Consider the following 22,487-nt stretch of genomic DNA (forward strand, 5'->3'; position numbering starts at 1 on the left):
GTTCTGTCATTTATTCCAGCCCATCTTTGGAAGAAATGGCAAAAAAAGAATTTAGAGCAGAGCAACAAAAGTCCAGAGGAGCTGCTGAAAAACTTGGAATGCTCCTAGCTGAAGTTTCTCTGTCAGAATTTCAGTTTTGGGGTTTTGTGGTTTGTTAATTCCCTTTGTGTTTGAGGTGTTTGACTCTCGTGCTGCCTCTGACACTCTCTGAGGTCGGTTGATGTTTTGGTTTGGTTGGTTGATGGATTTTGTGTTTTGTGCCCCTCAGCTGGCAGCAAAAAGCCCAGGCACGGCATTTAATTGTTTATATTTAAATCTAAATGTTTATATTATATATTATTCTGCTCACACACACGGCTCGTGGCTTTCAGTGCTGTCAGTGCAGCAAAATGGCAATCTACAGAAACGGGGAAGAGAAAGAAGAGAGATGCTTTGGGGGTTTTTCCAACAAAATGCTACCTTGGCAAACTCAACTCTTGATTTAATAATTGACAAGACCCTGCTTTGTTTCCGTTTTGACGGCGAGCTTGTGAATGGAATTGGGAAACACACGAGGGTCAATTTCATCCTAAAGAAGAATGCCGGGATGGTTTGTGCTGGAAGGGACTTTAATGGGCATCTCATCCTATGTGCAGGGACACTTCTCGCTACCCCAGGTTGCTCCAACAACCAAATAACTGATTGAATAATTTTGATTAAAATTTTAAATCTAAATTATTTTTATTAAAATCTCTTTTATTCTATACTTTTAATTACATTTTGATTAAATAATTTTGATTTTTTTGGTTTAATTTTTTTACTTAAATCACTTTGATTAAATAATTTCAATTACATGTTGATTAAATAATTTTGATTTTTTAATTTTAAATTTTTTTATTTACATCATACTGATGAAATAATTTTAATTACATTTTTGATTAAATAATTTTGATTTTTTTTATTTTACAAAGTTTGATTTTTATTAAAACCATTTTGATTAAATAATTTTTTCCTTCTGCTGGCTCCTTCCCCGGCCGTTCCCAGCCTACAACTCCCAGCATGCCCCACACCCCGCCCGCACCGGCGCGCTCCCGCGGGGGCTGCCGGGATTTGTAGTTCAGCGGCGCGGCGGGGGCGGCGGCCGGGACGCTCCGCCCGGGTGGAAGGAGGGCGGGCCGGCGCCGGGCGCGGGGGACACGGGACGCAGGTACCGCGGGCGGCCCTGGCAGCCACCTCCGGACCGAGCGGAGCGGAGCCGAGCCGCGGCGGGCAGCGGCGTTCGGGAGCCATCCGGCGGCGCAGCGCTCGGCGCATCCATCGGCGGGCCCGCGCCCCCGCGGCACGGACGGGGCGCCGCGGGGCCGGGGCGCGGCCGCCGGGAGCAGCGGGAGCGGAGCCGCAGCGAGCGGAGCGGAGCGGAGCAGAACGGAGCGCGGGGCTCGGCGCTGCCCGGCCGGCCGAGCATGCACTGAGCGAGCGGCCCCGGGCTCGGAGCCGCCCCGCTGCATGCTGTGGGGAGACACGGTCGCGATAATAAATGATAGAGGATACAATGACTTTGCTGTCTCTGCTGGGTCGGATCATGCGTTACTTCTTGCTCAGACCGGAGACCCTGTTCTTGCTGTGCATCAGCCTGGCCCTGTGGAGTTATTTCTTCCACACGGATGAGGTGAAAACCATTGTTAAGTCCAGCAGGGATGCGGTGAAGATGGTGAAGGGCAAGGTGGCCGAGATCATGCAGAATGACAGGCTCGGGGGTTTAGACGTGCTGGACGCTGAGTTCTCCAAGACCTGGGAGTTCAAGAGCCACAACGTGGCTGTCTACTCCATCCAAGGCCGCAGGGATCACATGGAGGACAGGTTCGAAGTAATCACCGACCTGGTGAACAAGACTCACCCCTCCATCTTCGGGATATTTGATGGGCACGGAGGAGAGGCAAGTGCTCAGCTGGAAATAACCAATAATTCAACAACACCAAAAAAAAAAAGGGGGGGGTGCGGGAGGGAGGATGGTCCAAGGCAAGGCGTGGATGTGTTCTCACCCACCAGGTTTGTGTGGTTGTCTTGTACATTGTGGGGAGGGGATTTCCTTGCTTTTTGTCTCTGAGAAAGGGCTGTGTAATCCTCCCTTCCCTTTATCCCTCCTTACCCCTTCCACTCTCAGCACGGCACAAATGTGCCCGTACCCCCTTTGCCCTTTGCAGTAGTAGAGGTTTAATTGAAGGCAAGGCTGCTGGAGGTGGCTCTGACGTGCGTGGAATAACGATGATGAGCACAAACTCCCCGGAGTCATCTTTTGTTACAGCCAAGTGTGCTGTGATGTGATTTTGGCAGCGGGCTGGCTGCTCCCCCGGACACAGCCGGGCTCATCGGCTGAGGTGGAACAGGAGCGCTGCTGGAGGATGCTAAAGTGTGCAAAATGTGCTCTGGGTAATTCCCTGTCCGGGGAGCCGAGCACAGCGCGGTGTTTGGGAATTGTGTTTGGGAGTTTATGTCATTAAAGCGCGCTGGAGGGAAGGCAGCAGAGCCGGCATCGTGGCGCTCGGGGCTGGGCGACCTCGGCGCTCTGCCGGCCCGCTGGTATCGGGGTATTCCGGGGGTTCGTGGATGACAAATGTTGGAACTGCAGCTTCCTCTGCCTTGAGGATGTGGTGCTGCCACGCAGCTCTTGGTGTGGCACAAGGCACGCGTTTCGTAACTGTGGGCAAGGACGAGGAGTTCGTCCTTGTGTGGCAAAGCAGCTCCGGCTGGGTGTGAGGGAACCCGCTGGGGTGATGGGAGAAACGCTGGGAATTTTCCGTGAGGGAGGGTGTTCCTCCACATCCGAGAGTCCAAATCCTTCCTGGAAAAGCTCTGGCAGTGCCCAGGCACTCACGGGGCACAGGGGTGGCAGCTGCTGCCCTGCTAAACCTGGAAGGGCTCCTGGAAAATCCAGGCCCTGGGCTCGGCTGCCAGGCTTGGGAAGGGACCTGGGCTCTCCTCGCAGCGTCAGCTCTTTGGCCCCCTTTAAATTAACGCAAACTCTTTGGGTATTGAGGATTGTCGGCTTCGTAAAAAACGCTGAGCTCTGTTTTGGGGGTATTCTGTCTGATTTCAGGTGGGCACAGCAGTGCCAGCTCCTCCTGGCATTCCCAGGCCAGTTCCCTGGGCATGGAGGAGCACGGCTGGCGATGTCTGTGGAACACGGGTGGCGATGTCCGTGTGTCCCAAAGCATTCCCAGCTTTTTTCCAGGAGCCCTGAGCAGTTCCTTGGGGCCATCTGGCTCCTTTGTGCCCGGAGGAAGGTGCCGGGCTGTGCCTTTGTGTGAGCTGAGTTTCCTTGTGGGAGCCGAGCAGCCCGGACAATTGGGGAAATATCCGAGTGGTGTTTTCAAACAGAGCGCTCCGAGGCTGTGGGATCCCGGCTGAAAGGGGGATCTGATTTCTTTCATTAATTTTGTAGCTTGCCCTGCACGAGATGGCGAGCTGAGGGTATTGAATAACCCCCGTCCAACGCAGGGAATGTTGGCATTTCGCTAATGTGCCCCGTGGATATTGCCTGCTTTGTTGGGCATCTTGAAATTCCATCCATGGCACGCATTAATGCTGGACCCGTGGAAAACTCATTGGCCTTTTGTATTCTGCTTCCTCAGAACTTGCTCTGATGGATTCAGTGGCAAAGTACAGGCAGGTTTTTAATTTTGAAAGGTTCAGCAGAACTCTCCACAGATCTTTTCTAAATTTAGTGGTTTATAAATGTACCCGTCTCGCATCTGTTATTCATAATGGAATCCTAAGTGTTCTTCATGGCCTTCACTCCTACAAAAATAAGTTGAGGACCTAATTAGTTTCGAGTTTTACATTTTAGGTGAAACTGTTCACAAGAACATGAAGTGTGTGCTGAGCATACAGCAAAAAAAAGAAGAAATAATGAGGAACAGTTTTTATTCCTAGCAGGTTTTGAGTAGAAAGCGAGAGAAGAAATAAAAATTTATGCTCTTATTTAATCCCTAGTACATAACACTACATTTTGTGTCTCTATTTGAATGGGGGTTTTGTGTGTCTTAATTTATTTTCATTTTTTATGAACATCAAATACTCTGTGAAACACTTCATCTACGCACTTAGCGAAGCCTTTGTGAAGGTTAAATTTTCCATATGGGCTCCCATTAAATTTCTTTATGTGTATTTAAAGAATAAAGAACAGCTGATCCCTGGGGTTACGTGTGAAACAAACTGTTCTATATGGGGAGAAATTTGTTTTTTCAAGCAGCCAATACCAGAAATGAGATGCCAGGTTAATTATTTGCAGCTATATGCAAGGGAGCCTGTCTCCATTAATTACTTCCTGCCACATCCCGTTGAAGTGGAAGGATGGAGGAGCGTGATTCAAGCAGCTTCAATTACTGTGCACTGCTAATTTATGAAGATTTCTGAGCTTTCATATCACCAACATTTTGCATAAATTCTACTTTTCTCTTATGTCATTTCCTCTTCCAGCTTCCAGTTTTAGCCAGGATAGGTTGGCAGACATTGCTTTGGATTTTGTAGGTGGCTTGAGAAGGGAGCAAGCAAAAATAATTAATAATGCTCTAGTTTGGTGCAGTAACTTCTGAAAGGCAAGAAGATTTCAGAGAGAAAATTGGATGTGGGGTGTGTAGTGCAGTCTTTTATTGAAGGTTAGTTTCTTGGAGAAACTTCTTTTATTAAAGGTTAATTTCTTGGAGATATAATGGTGATGATAATGATGATGATGATGATGATGCAGAGCAGGTAGAGGTCAAAGAAGAGACCTTTCTAGATCTTCCTTTCATCTTTCTGGATTTAGAAGGAATAAAGAAAAGTTGCTGCCTGTTGTCTCACTGATTGACTTTGGCCAAAGGATCATCCTTCAAGGTGACTTAACTTAGAAAAAAATTTCTGTTGTCTCATCAGTTTCTTTTTAAGGTTTAAAAATGCCTTGAGTGCTTTTCTTTTTCTTGCCCTTTTCCCTTTATTTAGGAATTTTGGGGCTGTCCAGGCTGGAAGATGGAGCACTATCAAACTCTACAAATGACCAAATAACAAATGATGAGCTGGGAAACTGAGCAGAGGAAAGGCTGGCTGCTTAATGAGAGTGATTTCCCTATTTTAACTACCATTTACTCTCAAATATTTAAGGTTTAAGCATGCAGTTTAATGAGATCTCAGCATTAGACAAGGGCAAAATAGCTCAGCTCCCATCTGCAGTTTTATAGTTATGGCTCTGCTGTAAATCATTGGTTTTTTCCTAACCCTGTGGGGTGAAGGTTTTAAAAATAATTATGGTAATAGATAGTACCTTCCTCTGCCTGGGCTTGTTTGCAGTTGTAAACGGATGTGGGAAATTACAGCTCAGTAACTGTCTCATAAAAAAATGTCTCTTTTTTATTTCCCTCCACCTCCTGAACGGGGACGTGGCGAGGCTTGTCCCTCATGATGTGTAGCTGTGGGGAAGAGCTTTTTCTGCCTGGAATAATTGGGCTCTGGAGCTGCTGAGCCAGTGGTTTAGGATGGAAAATGCACATTTTTATTTTTATTTTTTTATTCCCAGCGCAGGGAAAGGCTGGGGAGCTGGGATGGGGAAGGAGAGAACGGTGTGGGGCTCAGGACCTTGATATCAGCAGCACCAAGTGCTGGCAGAAGTCTCTGGTTGCTGATTAACTGAGAAAGACACCAAAAAAAAAAAAAAAAAAGGGAAAAAAAGAAAGGGAAAGGTCAGAAGATAACGGTGGAGAGTCCTGAGGAGCTGGTGTGAGGCTGTGGAATGGGAATGCTGAGGTGAGGCCTGGAGGAGAGGGCACTGTGCCAGCTGTGTTTGAACAAAGCTGCTGTGCATTCCAGCCCAGCTCTCTGATCCTGACAGCAGAAGGTGTTTGTGCTGTGCTGAAACAAGAGAAAGCTGCCAATTTCACAATTTTAGTTCATTTTTTGGGTTTTTTTTTAATCTGCTAATTCTCATTCCAGCCCCATCCCTGTGATGCTGAGCTACTTAAGCAATGTCAGCAATGAAAATTTATCTATCAGGCTTTTGAGTCAAGGCCATTCGGGACTGATGGCTTGGGATTTTATAAAAGGTAGGAATAAATCAAACACTGGCTTTGGAGTTTCTCTGGATGTTACAGCCCAGTTGTAAGGAGAAGTCTTTGAGGGTTTGCAGTTTTTAAACAGAAACTGCCAGCATGGTTTTCCTTTTATAGTAACTTCCTTTGGTTTCTAATCTAGAATCTATTGCAAAGTGCCCAAATGTTTGAGTAAATATTTACATAGGTGAGGTCATGGTGATAGGCAAGTCCCAAATCTGCTTATGAATTCCCCTCCAGTGGCCTAAAACACAAGTCAGAAATGATCTACAGGAACATTCCTGTCATTTTGTTCAGTTTATCCAAGTTTTATTCTTGCATATCATGCTCCAGGATTATGATTTTCAGCCTACAACACCATACTGATTCGATTCAGGGTTAAACTCTATGCTCATTTGCTGTACAAAAATTGATTAAAATGCTGTAAAAAGCTGTAATTGGAAGGAGGGACTTTAATTGCTGCCATTCAGGGCTGTATCATTGGGTGTAGGATTGAGCCTTTTTTCAATTCTGATAACAATCAAGAAGCCAATTAATTTTTAATGTGTTTTGCCAGCTTTGTTTTAATCGGTGTGTTTCCCTGTCTGGGCTCTCAGGCTGCCAACAGATTGCCACTGGTTTAATGAAATCAATTTTGATTATGAGAGGCTTTCAGATTATGAAAGTCATTGAAGTTTTCCCCATGAACTTGAGGAACTCAGGACTCCTCCACGGGACGTGTCCCTGTTGGGAATTGCTGTGAATGGGGAGGAAACAATCTTGGAGCAGTGGGATTTTATTCATTTCTGTCCGTAGCTCAGGAGTTTGGGTATTTTTGTCTGAGAGAAAAAAAAATAAATAAAAATTCAGGTCCTCTGTCATGTGGGTTAATTAAACCAGCAGATTGCTCTGCCTCCAGTGTGGCGTTTCCAGCAGCTCTTTTGGAGCACAGTAGGATTTCTCCTCCCTCCCTTTTTGCTAGAAACCCAAATATTTACGGTGTAAATTGTGCCTTAAAGCTGTGATTTGGCTTCTGGCAGTTTCACTTCTGAAACAATCTCCTGGCACGTGGTTGCTGTGTTGTGCTGCTGGCTGGTTGCTGCTGGTGGCTGCAGTTTCCTGCAGCAGTTTTGGCACTGTGGCCATGTCCCATGCTCGTGGCAGGATTCCCATGCGCTGCTTTTGCCACTTCTCAATTTTTTATTCATTTTTTCAGCGCTTTTCAGCCCTGCCCCTCTTCAGCTGGGGTTTTGTGTCTTCCTCAGCACGCAGGTGTTGCCTGCTCCGAAGTGAAATTCCAGCTTTCCTCAGCCCCAGCAGCCTTTGGACACGTTGATCTGCTCAGAAATGAGTGGGGCTGTGCTGTGGGATCAGCCAGGTTTGGGGATCCAGCTCTGGAAGTGTCCAAAGGCTTTGGAGCATCTTGGTCCAGTGGGAGGTGTCCCTGCCCCTGGTATGGGATGGGTTTTAGGGTCCCTTCCACCCCAAAGCAGTGTAGGAAAAGCAGTGCAGAGGAACCTGGCGCTCATTCTTCTCAGGTCTCAAGGTTTAGTTCTTGCTCTTCCCTCAGAGCACAGCACAGAAACCCTGACAGATCTGGGAAAAGGAACAAAATGCTCGTGTGCTCCTCCTGCTTTGAATCTCTGCCCTTGCAGGGAGACTTGCAAACCTAATTTAAGGGCAGCAGCTGCTCTAATTATGAACAGAAAGTCACAGGCCTCTTGCTCCAGTTTTTCACTCAATAATTTTTGGTAAATTCTCCAAGTTTAAGTAAATTCAGCCCTTTGGGCCCTACTGCACCCCCTGCTCTGTGCCCCACACAGACTCCTGACCCCCATTGCTCATCCCTGCTGGCCCTGTGGCCACTCTGCTGTCCCTCATCCCTGAAACCCTCAGGGAATGCTGTGTCCCAAGGAGCTGTGCCCATTCCAGGGCCCCTGGGATAGATTTTGTTCTTTAAAACAGATTTTGGAGCTCCAGTTCCCTCTGGCTGCCCCTCCTGGAGCTCAGGTTCTCCAGATCCCAGCCCAGCTGGCCAGACCAGTTCCTCTGGCCCAACCCCAGCCCAGGAGCTCTCCCATGGAGGAGATGGTCATCAGCACTTAATGACTATTTCTTTATGAGCCTGTGGAGTTTCACTTCACCCAGAAGGTCAGGAAACAGCAAAAGCAATCCCAAAAGGGAGTTTTCATCCTGACAAAAATATCCAATGCTGGATCTCCAGGCTGTTGTAATATGTGTGTAAAATCAGGAGTTGTAACAAGCTGCAGATTTTTTTTCTCTCTTTTGGGCTGTTTTATCTGCTTTTACTCCTGTTTTTTAGCTGGTGTTTAACACTTCAATGTTAAACACTGGTGGTTTTATTAAAGCAGTTTAAAGCTTGTGCCAAAAGTAGGTTTTATTTGAAAGCAGCATGGCTTTGAAAAAATGCAAATTTCATTACAGTTTATGAGAGAAGAAAGGTTTGCAGGTGCCAGAATACTGACAAATACTCAGGGTAAGTGAGACTGGTGAGAATGGTAAATTTTAGTTGAAATAATTGCTCATTCATGCCGTGAAATTGATGTTTATATGGCAAATACAGCCTGGACCAGATCAGGCCTGATCCAGGAAGGATCAAGGGGAATATTTTGGTCCTGCTAAAAACCAGAAATAACAGAAAGCTGTTGTTAAGAGCAGGCTCTCAGCTCTGGAGTGGTTTGCCATCAAATAATGTGGATGGAGGAGAAATCCACTTTTCTTTCTGCTCCTGTGGAAAAGCCATCCCAGAAAAGCAGCTGGTGGTGGAAACACTGAGCTGGGATCTTGGGATTGGGGTGTTGGGTGAGGAGCAAAGGGGACAGGGGGAAAGAGGGGTGAGAAAAAGGGACGGGGGAAAGAGGGAGTGAGAAAAGGGGATGGGGGAAGGAGGGGTGAGAAAGGGGAGAAGGGGAAAGAGGGGTGAGAAATGGGGAGAAGGGGAAAGAGGGGTGAGAAAGGGGAGAAGGGGAAAGAGGGGTGAGAAAGGGGAGAAGGGGAAAGAGGGGTGAGAAAGGGGAGAAGGGGAAAGAGGGGTGAGAAATGGGGAGAAGGGGAAAGAGGGGTGAGAAAGGGGAGAAGGGGAAAGAGGGGTGAGAAAAAGGGACAGGGGGAAGAAGGGTGAGAAATGGGGAGAAGGGGAAAGAGGGGTGAGAAAGGGGAGAAGGGGAAAGAGGGGTGAGAAAAAGGGACAGGGGGAAGAAGGGTGAGAAATGGGGAGAAGGGGAAAGAGGGGTGAGAAAGGGGAGAAGGGGAAAGAGGGGTGAGAAAAAGGGACAGGGGGAAGAAGGGTGAGAAATGGGGAGAAGGGGAAAGAGGGGTGAGAAAGGGGAGAAGGGGAATGAGGGATGAGAAAAGGGGATGGGGAGAAGGAGGGGTGAGCAGAGTGGAAAAAGAGAAAGGGATGAGCAGAGTGGACAAGGGGAAGGAGGGATGAGCAAAGGGGACAAAGGGAGGGAAGGATGAGCAATGGGGTCAAGGAAGGGAGGGATGAGCAGAGTGGACAAGGGAAAAGAGAGGTGAGCAGAGTAGACAAGGGCAGAGTGGAAGGAAGGATGAGCAGAGTGGACAGAAGGAAGGTGGAATGAGCAAAGGGGACAAAGGGAGGGAAGGAAGGATGAGCAGAGTGGACAGAGGGAAGGAGGGATGAGCAAAGGGGACAAGGGCAGAGAAGAAGGAGCGTCGTTCTTTGGGTTAAGCCCATCCCCACGCCCCGAGAGCAGCGAGGCAGCACAAAGGGCTGTCCTGCTGCTCCTACGGACTGGCTCTGATGCTGGAACATCTCCTGCTCTCATCATGTGTGACCCTCCCAGCTGTGGGAGCAGTGACATCTCCAGCCACACAATCACAGGGGGTGTTCTCACAATCAGCCACGGCTCCTCGTGTGGGCAAACCTCAGAGCTCCCCTGGAGAAATGAGCACTTATTTGCATTTACTTTCAGCACCAAAATGTTATCCCTTGCAGATTTGCTCATTGTCATAAGTGTTGATAAAGCCTTTTTTATTTTTTTCCCTCTGAATCCCCTTCAGGGGTAAACATTTGATTTTATTAAGTTCTGTTATAATAGCTGAAGCTGTCATACAGTGCTGCTTTCAATCAATATGCTTTTTATGTAATAAATCTCCTTACTTTTCATTCTCTTCCCGAAAGAAAACTGCTGGAGGGTGTGAAACATTTCTTCTGGGGGAAAAGTGCGTGGTCCATAATACAGCTCTGTGCTGTGCCACTACTTTAAACTTCATTTTGAATGGGAATGTGATTTATTTCCAGGTAATCTGTGCATGCACTGCATTTTCCCTGGAATGTGTGCTCCCTCCAGACAAACACTGAGCTATTGAAATATCTGATTGTGGTTGGCATGAAATAAAATCTCTGTCCAAAGCTGTGTGCTTCAGGAATGAAGTGTGGGAGTAGGAGGAAGGGGAGAAGGAACATGCTTGTCTCTTTAGTGTTCTTGATGTTTATACCCCTGAGCTTTCATCTGCTTTCGTGCTTTGCAGAGTGAATGGTGTTTTTCTGATTTTTATAGCTTTTGTTTTATTGCTCAAGTGTTTTTGGAGATGTCTAAGACATTATGTAGGATGTAGAAGGTGCTTTTCGTGCTGGTTTTTTTTTTAACGTGGGATATATGTGATGTGGTTCCTGTGGTTTTATTTCTGCTGGCAAGCAGGGAAGTTGGGCAGCAGTCTGGATAATCCCACCAAACAAAACTAATTTTTCATGCGATATTTATTCCTAATTATCTGAAGTTTGGCTGTTTATTATTGTGGGAGAAAAGGGGAACCACAGCTGAAGTTTGGCCCTTTATTGGTGTGGAAGGAAAGGGAAATCCTGGCTGAAGGTTGGTGAAAAAAGGGAAACCACATCTGAAGTTTGGCTCTTTGTTGGTGTGGAAGAAAAGGGGAATTAGAGCAGGAGAAGTAGCAAAAACCAGTCTCCAGCTCCCAAGGAGGAGAGAAGCAGCAGCCCTGGGAAGGAGACAATCCCAGTTCCCCAAAGTGGAGTTAACTCAGGGATGTGCACTTTGGTGGGAGATGCCAAACTGGTGGAATCCAGCCAACACCTGAGGGGCTGGATTTGTTTTAGGTGATTCCTGGTCAGGCTGATCCTGGTTTTATTTGGTGCTGGATTTGTGTGTGAGGTGATTCCTGATCAGGATGATCCTGGTTTTATTTGGTGCTGGGTTTGTTTTACGCGATTCCTGAGTCAGGATAATCCTGGTTTTATTTGGTGCTGGATTTGTTTTAGGTGGTTCCTGGTCAGGCTGATCCTGGTTTTATTTGGTGCTGGGTTTGTTTTAGGTGGTTCCTGCTCAGGATTATCCTGGTTTTCCCTCTGAGCTGGATTTGTTTTAGGTGATTCCTGGGTCAGGATTATCCTGGTTTTATTTGGTGCTGGATTTGTGTGTGAGGTGATTCCCAGGTCAGGATGATCCTGGCTTTATTTGATGCTGGATTTGTCTTAGCTGATTCCTGAGTCAGGATGATCCTGGTTTTCCCTCAGAGCTGGATTTGTTTTAGGTGGTTCCTGGTCAGGCTGATCCTGGTTTTATTTGGTGCTGGATTTGTTTTAGGCGATTCCTGGTCTGGCTGATCCTGGTTTTATTTGTTGCTGGATTTTGATTCCTGGTCAGGCTGATCCTGGTTTTATTTGGTGCTGGATTTGTTTTCGGTGATTCCTGGTCAGGCTGATCCTGGTTTTATTTGGTGCTGGATTTGTTTTAGGCGATTCCTGGTCAAGCTGATCCTGGTTTTATTTGGTGCTGGATTTGTTTTAGGCGATTCCTGGTCAGGCTGATCCTGGTTTTATTTGGTGCTGGATTTGTTTTAGGCGATTCCTGGTCAAGCTGATCCTGGTTTTATTTGTTGCTGGATTTGTTTTAGGCAATTCCTGGTCAGGCTGATCCTGGTTTTCCCTCAGAGGCGGGGGAAGCAGCCAGCCCCATGTTCTGGCATCTCTCCTTTGTGGCTCTCCAAGCAGCCCTTGCAGTGCTGTAACCCCGGGTGTTTTGGGCACTAAACTTTGCCCTCTTTGTTTCTGCCACATCTCTGCCGTGCTGGCACAAATTCCAGCCTGAGCTGCTGCTCAGGACAGAGGAACAAAGAGTGGGAGCAGCTGCCATGGTGCCAGTGCCAGTTGGCATCAGCCAGCAGAGAGAGCCCCAGGCAGCCCCCATCAATATCAATATCAATATCAATATTAATATAAAACTGCTTCATCCACAGAGAATTCGGGGTGACACACCCTCATTCTCCTCAGTGTTTGGTGCTGTCATACAAAAACCATCCCCGAATTTGACTTTTGAAAAGCCTGAGGACTGCAGTCACAGGAGTGGCTTGGGCGTGAAGCAAGGAGGGAACTCCCAGAGGATGAGCGTTGCATGAAGGATTTGTAATCCTTGGCAATTAGGAAATTGTTGCTGAGGTTAATGGGGATATTATTTTTAACTTTGAGGGCAGGAGTAATCTCCTGCCTCCGGGATAGAATCATTTCAATCAGTGCTTTAAATAAGCACTTTCTGGGATGGTTTAAACTGACAAACATTCAAATCATCAACCTGAATTCTTTTTTAGCTGTTATGTACCCTGATATATTCACATTATTTTTATTTTGCATTGAGGCAGAATGGTATTTACTACCAGTGTTTAGTTGTGTCAGGCTGGCCTTTTTTCCCTGTTTTTTTCTTTTTTGTGGATATCATTACTGTAAATAAAAGCAGAATGAAAAGCTAAATGAGAAGCCAAATACTGTGATGAGATCAAGAACCTTCTCCTCAGGCTCCATTTATAACTGGAATTAGAGACAGACAAGAATTGGAGATAATTCTGCTCAAAGTAACCACATCTTCAAAGAGAATGGTGGCAAAATAATAATTTATTTTTAAAAAACACAATTTTTTCCTGCTTTTAGGAGAAACTCCTAGGGGCTGGTTATCACTCTTTTTTCTTTAACCTTCAGAGGCAAACACGTGCTGTTTACATCTGTAATTCCAATTAATTATCATATTAGGGGGATAGATTAGGGTATATTCTTGGGATTTGAGAAATAAATTTCATTAATAGTTTTATTTTTGAACAATTTAAAAAAAAAAAAGCTAACTTAACATTCATTCTTTCAGGTGTGATTATTTTCAATATCCCAGGCCACGTGAACTGCTTGCAGTCAATAAACATTTTAATTAGATTTTTTAAGGTGATAGAGTATATTCTCGGGCATTGAGAAATAAATTTTTGTTAATAGTTCTACTTTTAAACAACTTTTTTTTTTTTTTTTAAAAAAGAAGCAATTTATTTGCCTTTTTTGTGTTGTATCACAGCTCGGGGCAGTAACTGCACACGGGTTCAGGCTGCAGCACTGCATGTGATGAGTAGAAAAATATTCCAAATAAATTTAGGGAATAACTTGGGATGCTTTGGAGCACTCCAGGCTTTTGAGCTGCCTCAGTTGGAGTTTGTGTATTTTAAAGTGTCCATGTAAACATTCACTCTTCCAGGTGTGATTATTTTCATTATCCAAGGCCATTTGAACCTCTTGCAGTTACTAAACTTTTTATTTAGATTTTTTTAAGGTGATAGAGTATATTCTCAGGCTTTGAGAAATAAATTTTTGTTAATACTTTTACTTTTAAGCAACTTAGGAAAAAAAAAAAGGCAACTTATTTGCCTTTTTGTGTTGTATCACAGCTCTGGGCAGTAGCTGCACACAGGGTCAGGCTACAGCACTGCATGTGATGAGTAGAAAAATACTCCAAATAAATTTAAGAAATCTCTTGGGATGTACTGGATTACTCCAGGCTTTTGAGCTGCCTCAGTTGGAGTGTGTGTATTTTGAAGTGTCCCTGTAAACATTCATTATTCCAGGTGTGATGATTTTCATTATCTGAGGCCGTTTGAACCTCTTGCAGGTAGTAAACATTTTAATTAGATTTTTTTAAGATTATATTCTTAGATTTTTAAGAATATATTCTCAGGCTTTGAGAAATAATTTTTTATTAATAGTTTTGCTTTTAAACAACTTTTTTTTTTAAAAGGCAACTTATTTGCCTTTTCATGTTGCATCACAAGGGTCAGGCTGCAGCACTGCATGTGATGAGTGGAAAAACATTCCAAATAAATTTAGGGAATAATTCGGGATGTGTTGGAGCACTCCAGGCTTTTGAGCCGCCCGAGTTTGTGTGTTCTGGAGCGTCCCTGTAAGCATTGCCCTGAGAGCTGAGCTGCAGGCACAAGAGCCAAGGAAGGGGTTTGCAGCTGCAGATTGGGAGGAGTTGTCTCAAGTGCAGCCTTTAAAAGCTTTTTTGGCACAGTGGTGTCCATCTTATTACGGAGAGACCTGCCTGGGAGGGAAGATGCTGTGGGTGAGTAACGGGAGAGGCTGTAACCTCAAACCTATTATAGAAAAGAGATATTTTTACTGGAATGCCTTGTTGCTGAGTTTCCCAGCACCTGCAATTGGCAGGAGAGCTAAACACAATTCCAGTGGCAAACACCATTCAACTGAGACTTTTTTTTTTAATACAAAAATTGAAAACTTTGTGGGTTTTTTTCTGTCTCAGTGGCTTTAATTGACCTCCCTGGGCCTCTGATTGAAAGCCTCTCAAAAGTGGGTCACAAAAACATGTTCTACCTCTGTGAACAGGTGTTTCCAGCTCATTTTACAGGCTCAGATTTCTGCTTATGTCTCTTGGCTGCTCTCACACAAGTCAGGATCACAACTGAAAATAGAAATTTGTAGCCCCTCTCTTGTTTTCTCCCACAGGCAACTGCTCCTTTATTTATTTGTGTTTTGTGAGACTCCCCCTGTGTGCCTTCTGTTGTTTAATGTGACACCAGCACCTTCCTGCTGGGCTCTGCAGGCCCCAGGTGCTTTGTTTAATGGGATTATTAAGAAATTAATGGCACCTAAGACAGGGCAGTTCCAATTCTCATTCCAGATCGTGGACCTGGGTGGTTTTTACACACCAAAATGAGAAACCCTGGTTTGAACCTGGGCCAAACCTTGAGCTGTTGGGCATCTTTTAGATGCATTTTGGTTTGAAACAGTTAAAAAAATGATCTAAATAGCCAGGCAGGGGTGGGGAAGTGGGGATTTCTGATCCCTGCCTTTCTCTTATGTGCAGAATTTGTGGCATTATGGACACCACAAAAAGAGCTTGACTTCTTCGTTTATCACAAAATGAACTGAAGCTCTCAGCAGCCCAAAGAGAGGTTTGAGGGAAAGTTTAAACAACAACAGTGAAGCAGGAAAAGTCTTTTCCTTTCTAGAAGTGTGGTGGTTTCAGGACGCCCACAAGTGAATTAACGCCAGAAGTGAATTGATCCCAAAAGTGAATTTACCCCAGAAGTGAATTAATCCCAAAAGTGAATTTACCCCAGAATTTCAGCCCTTTTTTCTGAGAGCATCACCCCTGTGCTCACCTGTCCCTGGGAAAAGAACTTGCTGTTCCCTCTCCTTGCAGCAGGCAGGATTTGGAAAATTTGGAATAATTTTCCCTCTCTGGAGCAGCACAAAGGAGAATCTGCAAGAAATGAAAGTGTTGCCTTTGGCTGAAGGGCTGCAGGTGCTGCAGGGTGGGTTCCTGGGGTTGAACTCTTTCTTCTCTCTCATTTTCTGCCCTTGTTTGAAACATGCCCTGGAAAAACTCAAAACCTCCTGGAAGCTTTTGATCCAACTCCTCAGAGAATGGGGATGTGGGCATGGGCACCGAGCTCTGATTTAAATAAAGAATTAAAAAAGTTAAATTAGGGAACATAACAGGGTTTATGATTCTGATGAAAACGCCCCAGAAGATCGAGTTAAGTGGTTTTTTGGTTTTCACTTTCAAAGTTCCCTTAATAAAACATTTAAAGCCTCCAGATCTGTCTTGAATTAAAGTTGTGTATTGCAGGAAAACTGCTCTTAGCAGTGAGGGGCGTTTCAAGGTGACCAGGGACGAGTTGGGAACAATAAAAAAAATTAAATTAATTACATTGTGGGTGAGGCTGCCTGTGTTTTATCCTCCCTCTGCACAGCCACACGAGGACAGGAAATCCAGTGAAGAAAGCTGAGCAGGATTTTGTTATTGCCTAAAGCTTAGACAGCTCCACACCACAGGAAAGAACCTCCAGGCATTATTTTTGTGCAGCAGGAACTGGTGACATGTTAGGGGGAAAAAAGGAAAAAAAGAGAGAGATAATGAATGGTCAAAAGCAGCAAATATGTATATTTTGTAGGGAGAAGTAATTAGAGGTAGGAATGAGCTCCCGCTCAGCCCTGGGCTGCCAGGGCATCTCAGCTCCCCAACAACCAGTTTGAAAACACATCAGAGGTGCCTTTTTCCCTGCTCTCATTAAGCTCTGGCAGCCAGGGATGGCATTATTGAAATGTCAGGGTTCAAGAGGCTGCCAGGAAAGGGCTCAGAGCAGGGAAATGCATCCAAACACTCCAGCACAGCTCTTGGTGCTCTCCTGTGTCTGCAGGGGCACCTCCAGGCAGCACAGCTCCCATCCCATCCCTGGGCAGCTGGAGCAGCAAGGTGGAAATGTGGAATTGTCACTGTGGGAGCAGCTGGAAATGTGGAATTGTCACTGTGGGAGCAGCAAGGTGGAAATGTGGAATTGTCACTGTGGGAGCAGCTGGAAATGTGGAATTGTCACTTGGGAGCAGCAAGGTGGAAATGTGGAATTGTCACTGTGGGAGCAGCTGGAAATGGGAATTGTCACGGTGGGAGCAGCAAGGTGGAAATGTGGAATTGTCACTGTGGGAGCAGCTGGAAATGTGGAATTGTCACTGTGGGAGCTGCAAGGTGCAGCTGGAAATGTGGAATTGTCACTGTGGGAGCAGCAGGGTGCAGCTGGAAATGTGGAATTAGCTGGAATTGTCACTGTGCCCTGTCCTGTGCACCAGGCACAGGGCAGTGATCACTGCATCACTCAGGGGTGACAATTATCAATATAATTATCAATATCCCAGGCCATGGGAACCTCTTGGAGTTAGTAAACATTGTATTTGGAATGATAGAGTATATTCTCAGACTTTGAGAAATAAGTTTTGTTTATAGTTTTACTTTTAAACAACGTTTTGGTTTTTGTTGTTTTTTTTTTTTTTTTTAAGCAACTTATTTGCCTTTTTGTGTTGTGTCACAAGGGTCAGGCTGCAGCACTGCATGTGATGAGTAGAAAAATACTCCAAATAAATTTAGGGAATAATTTAGGATATATTGGAGCACTCCAGACTTTTCAGCTGCCTGGCTTGGAGTTTGAGTTTTCAGAAGTGCCCATGTAAGCATTCACTCTTTTGGGTGTGATTATTTTCAATGTCTGTGGCCATTTGAACTTCCTGGAGTTATTAAACATTTTAATTAGATCTTATCTGCATCAATTGGATAAGAGTGGAGCTGCTGTAAATTGCAGCTGGATTCCAGAGGGGCCAAAGCCAGGCTGGGTTAAAGTGCATTCCTTGGATACCTGGCACTGAAAATGGGGCTTTTTTATCCCTGCCTTCCTCTTTTATGTGCAGAATTTATGGCAGTAAGGGACAGCACAAAAAGAGCTTGACTTCTTCATTTATCAGAAAATAAACTGAAGGTCTGAGCAGGCCAAAGGAGGTTTGAGGGAAAGATTAAAAACAACAGTGAAACAAGTAAAATCCCCTTTCCTTTCCTTTCCTTTCCTTTCCTTTCCTTTCCTTTCCTTTCCTTTCCTTTCCTTTCCTTTCCTTTCCTTTCCTTTCCTTTCCTTTCCTTTCCTTTCCTTTCCTTTCCTTTCCTTTCCCTTCCCTTCCCTTCCCTTCCCTTCCCTTCCCTTCCCTTCCCTTCTTTTCCCTTTTTCTTTCCAAAATCAATTCATTTGTTAATAGAATTCTGGTAAAGATAAGAATATCTGGGTTAAATTCTGCTCTGTGTGAGCAATTTCAGTACTAATTACTCATTCTGTGGGTATTACATTTTCTTATTTTACATGCAGCTTTTTAAATCCTTATGTCTCAAAAACCTGAATTCTAAAAGGAATTAAACAATCTGGATTTAGATGGTTTTGAAGCACAGGCATGGAGGTTTGCAAAGCACAATCTCTGGATTTCATCAGAGTTAGCAATGCATTTTTCTGGACAAGGAATTTGCATAGAAATTCATGTCATGAGTCGAGCGTGGGGAGAAGCATTTGTGGGTCACTGTGGGGATGTGAACAGCAGCAGCTCCAAAATGCTCCTTTTCTTGGATTTCTACCCTGAAAATACATTTAACAGAGGTTTATGGACAGCTGAGAGGGATCATCTATAAAGTAAAACCAGTTCTTACCTCTGGATTGTTTCAGAGATAACCTGGGCAGTCTGGGCCAGTGGAATGAGGTGATCTTTAGCATCCCTCCTAACCCAAGCTGTTGTAGGATCAGTGATATTTAATTTATTCATTGTCATAGGAATCCAAACTGACTGTAAGGGATGCTCATCCTCCCATCCTTGCCGTGCCACGGCAGCTGCAGGTGGGAGAGCTCCTTGGAGGAACTTTCTGCTCCCATTTTGTAAAGGTTGCTCGAAACTTTGCCCTGTAATTGAAATTCATCAATTTTTCAAATTTTCCCACCCAGGGCAAAAAGTGTAGCTTTATGTTGGCTGAATAATGCATGGCTCCCTGGGTGTGATCCTGCTGCTGCTCTCCTGGCAGGGCATTGATCTGGAGGAGATGGAAACAGAACCTGGAGACCAAAAAATCCCAAAATTTAATCAGGATGTGAGGAGAACACAGAGAGGCTGAGGCTGCAGCTGGATCCAGCTCATCCCTGTGGTTTTTTGGGGTGTCCAGCACTGCTGCCTGTCCTCTGCTGGTTCTCCCAGCTGTGTTTGCTGGAGCTGACAGAACTGAAGTGGAATGACAACAATTCCTGATGCGGGGAACGCCCTGGGACCTGTCCAGAGCCTGCTGAGCTCGTGGGTGTCACTGCAGCAAAACAAAAACACGGGCAAAATACAGGGGAAACCCAGCTGAACAAAGCTTGGGGCCTTATGGAAGAAAAAGTGGAGATTTCTGTGGCAAAAATTAAAAATACCCCAAGGAAACCTCGTGGTGCTTCCCCAGCTACAGGAGGTCCCTCTGAAAAGTTGCATTTTGAATTTATCAGAGCCAAATGTCAGGAGCTGAAGTCAAAACCACGTAGGAAATGAAAAATGTGTGGGCATTGTTGGTGTTTAGGTCTATTAGTCAAGATTTGTTATTTTGAACTGTTCCAAGTGCAGAATGGGATTGGGATGTGGGAGGCTGAGCTCTGTGATGTTCCTGCCTCCAGAATGGGGTGCTGATCCCAAACCTCCCCTCACTGATCCTTCCCGGGGCAAAGCACAGCTTGCTCTCCAAATATTTTGAGTAGCTGCTGTAAACATGAGCCTTTAAATCCATTTTTGGGGTTATTATTTATTTATTTATTTATTGCATAGCGCTTTGCAAACTTCTCTGTTCGTGCTTCAAAACCATCGAAATCCAGATTGCCAAATTCCATTTAGAAATATTTATTATTGTTGGATTTATTAGCCCCCATCTGGAATTAATCCTGTCTTAAGATATGAATTCTCTTCAGAGAAATAATGCAGTTTAATTTTTAAAATGTGATGTGATCATATTCATTTTATACTTATTTCATATTCACTTTATACTGACATTATATTCATTTAATACTTATTTCATACTCATTTTATACTCATTTCATACTCATTTTACAGTCATACTCTGATTATTTGATCTTCCTCAATCCCAATAAATAACAGGGAAATAAATAACATTTCTTGTAATTCTTTAGGGTTGTTTTGAGGTAATGACCATCCTGTGGCAAATCCTGATTGCACATTTCTTTCTTGAAAAATTAATCTTTGAAAAACTTGCAGTTATTTCCACACTGAAAGAAAGTAGAAAAGAAGAGAAAATTCTGCTGAAGTGTAAAGGATGTTAATCTCTAAGAACTGCAGGTTAACTCTCCATTTGATTCTTACTTACTGTACCAAAACCGTGTTGTTATTACTGTTTTAAGTTTCTGAACTTAAAATTATTGCTATTATTATTATTATTATTATTATTATTATTATTATTATTATTATTATTATTATTATTATTATTATTATTATTATTATTATTATTATTATTAAAGTTTCTGAACCTCTGTAGAAAACATGCAGGTTAAACTGTTTCTTTAATTTTTAATTTTTAATGTAATTTTTCTGAGCAGCTGTGTTGCAAGCAAACATCTCATTCCAAGACCATGGAAATACACTTTTTGGGAATGACCATCACAGCTGTGATGCAAACTGGAGCAATTTCCTATCAAAGCAAGAGCGCTTGCAAATTAATCTTTTTTTTAAATATATATAGAAATGAAAACAAATTGAAACAAACCCCCTGTGTAATTTGATAATATTTTGACTGGACGAGCAGTTTCCTTCAGCCCTCAGCAGTCCAATATAAATAAAACACCAGAATTGCTGTTCCAGGAGGTGTCTGCAGCAGGAGCTCTTTGGGATGAGCTTTTGCTCCTTGTTTTTCCTGGCAGAATTAATGGGATTTTATTCCCCATCTTTTTTTTTTTCCTTTCTCCTACATAAAAACCTTCGTGGTTTTGTGCAGCCCTCATCCTGTGATGGTAAAGGGAGAAAATTCCCATTTCTGGGAGCACCTCCAGTGTCCTGAGTGTGACAGCACATCCCAGTGATGGTCACAAATAACCCTTCCCTTGGGCTGCCTTGCCAGGGAGAAAATATTCTTTACGCTGCATAAAACCCACTTGGTATTCTTAAATATGCATGAAATTAAACAGATATTTCTCCCAAGGCAGGGGTTTTGTACAGAGAAATAAATGCTCTGCAAGAGATGGTCCTTGCTTTCCTTGCTGTGGAGAAAAGCTGCAGCAGGAATGTTGGCTAGTAGAAAAAGAAAAGTTTATATGTCTGAATTTTGGAGTTCAAATATTAGACACAATTATGGAAAACTTCAGCGTGGGTTGTGGTGGATCTTTTGGAGGAGTGAGTTGTAGTTTGAGAAAGGACTTCAGTACAGGACAAGTGGAAAATCCCTGAGTGCAGAGGGTGATCCCAGCTCAGGATATTCCATCCCAGGAAATAGAATATTCCAGGTGTCATCAGGAAATAGGATATTCCAAATATGACCAGGAATTCTGCTATTCCAGGTATCACCAGGAATTCTGCTATTCCAGGTGTCACCAGAAATAAAATATTCCAGGTATCACCAGGAATTTGGATATCCCAGGTAGCACCAGGAAATCTGCCCCATTTCCAGCCTCCTGCTTTGGTGCCTCATGGAAGAAGAAGTGTGGATTTCTGTAGCAAAAATTAAAAATGCTCCAAGGAAACGTTGTGGTATTTCCCCAGCTACCAGAGGTCCCAACCCTGCTTTGGGTTTACAGTCAGGGACTCATTTCTGCCCAATCTCACCAAAAACAGCCCCAACCTCTCTGCATCTCCAGCCTGGGGTGCAGAGGTTCCACGGGGCTGACATTTAATTTACCTGCCCTGAATTGCTTTTCATCAACACACAGCTCCCAAAAATCCTCCAGTGCAGGATTCACCCCATCCCTGCCCTTTCCTGCCTGCCCTGCTCCTCCTCCTGCTGTTTCTGGCCACTCAAAACTCTTCAGCTGAACTTTCCTCCCTCTGCCAGGTTAATTCTCCCTGGGTTTTGCTTCCTCCTCTGCGCTAAAAACAAAAAAAAAGGGGGACGGCATTCCTAATTCCACAGTTCCCCTGGGTGCTGTCCTAATAAAAACCCAGCAGGGCAGACTGAAATGAGGTTGGTTTGTGCAGGTGGGTTGGCTCTGCCTCTGCAAGTCTAAAAAATTTCTGTGGTTTGGGGTTTTTTTTCTTGTTTGTGGGCTGCTTTGTGAGGGGAAACAAGCAGAGAAAAGCCCTGGAGCTCAACCCCAGCTGTTGTGTGTACAGTGCAATTTGCTGAAGTAAAGTGTAAAAAAATTATGAAGAAGTGAAGGGAAAAAGGGGGGGAATATATATATATTTAATATACATTTTTATACTTTATATAAATTATATATATATAAATTTTTTAACTTTTATATAATATATAATATATAATATATAATATATAATATATAATATATAATATATAATATATAATATATAATATGTAATATGTAATATGTAATATGTAATATATTCTATTATATAATATACTATATAATATATACTATATCATATATAATATATCATATATAATATATAATATAGTATATAGTATATAGCATATAGTATATAGTATATCGTACATAGTATATAGTATATAGTATATAGTATATAGTATATAGTATATAATATATATAATATAATATATAACATAATATATATTATATATGCTATTATAAATAAAATATCATATATGAAATAATATATAATATTATATAATATAATATATGATACACATTATATATACTATAATATTAATA

General features: G+C 43.7%; 1 protein-coding gene across 1 annotated transcript in view; it reads left to right on the top strand.

Annotated features, from left to right (window-relative positions):
• Positions 1-1,391: 1,391 nt before the first annotated feature.
• Positions 1,392-22,487, top strand: part of PPM1L (protein phosphatase, Mg2+/Mn2+ dependent 1L) — a 61,486-nt gene continuing 40,390 nt past the window's right edge. Inside the window, exon 1 of the mRNA XM_063167400.1 lies at positions 1,392-1,915. Coding sequence (XP_063023470.1) covers positions 1,517-1,915 — 399 coding nt within the window. The 5' untranslated portion in view covers positions 1,392-1,516. The remainder of the gene's footprint in view (positions 1,916-22,487) is intronic.

This window comes from Melospiza melodia, chromosome 12, assembly GCF_035770615.1.
Source record: "Melospiza melodia melodia isolate bMelMel2 chromosome 12, bMelMel2.pri, whole genome shotgun sequence".
NCBI classification, from domain to species: domain Eukaryota; kingdom Metazoa; phylum Chordata; class Aves; order Passeriformes; family Passerellidae; genus Melospiza; species Melospiza melodia.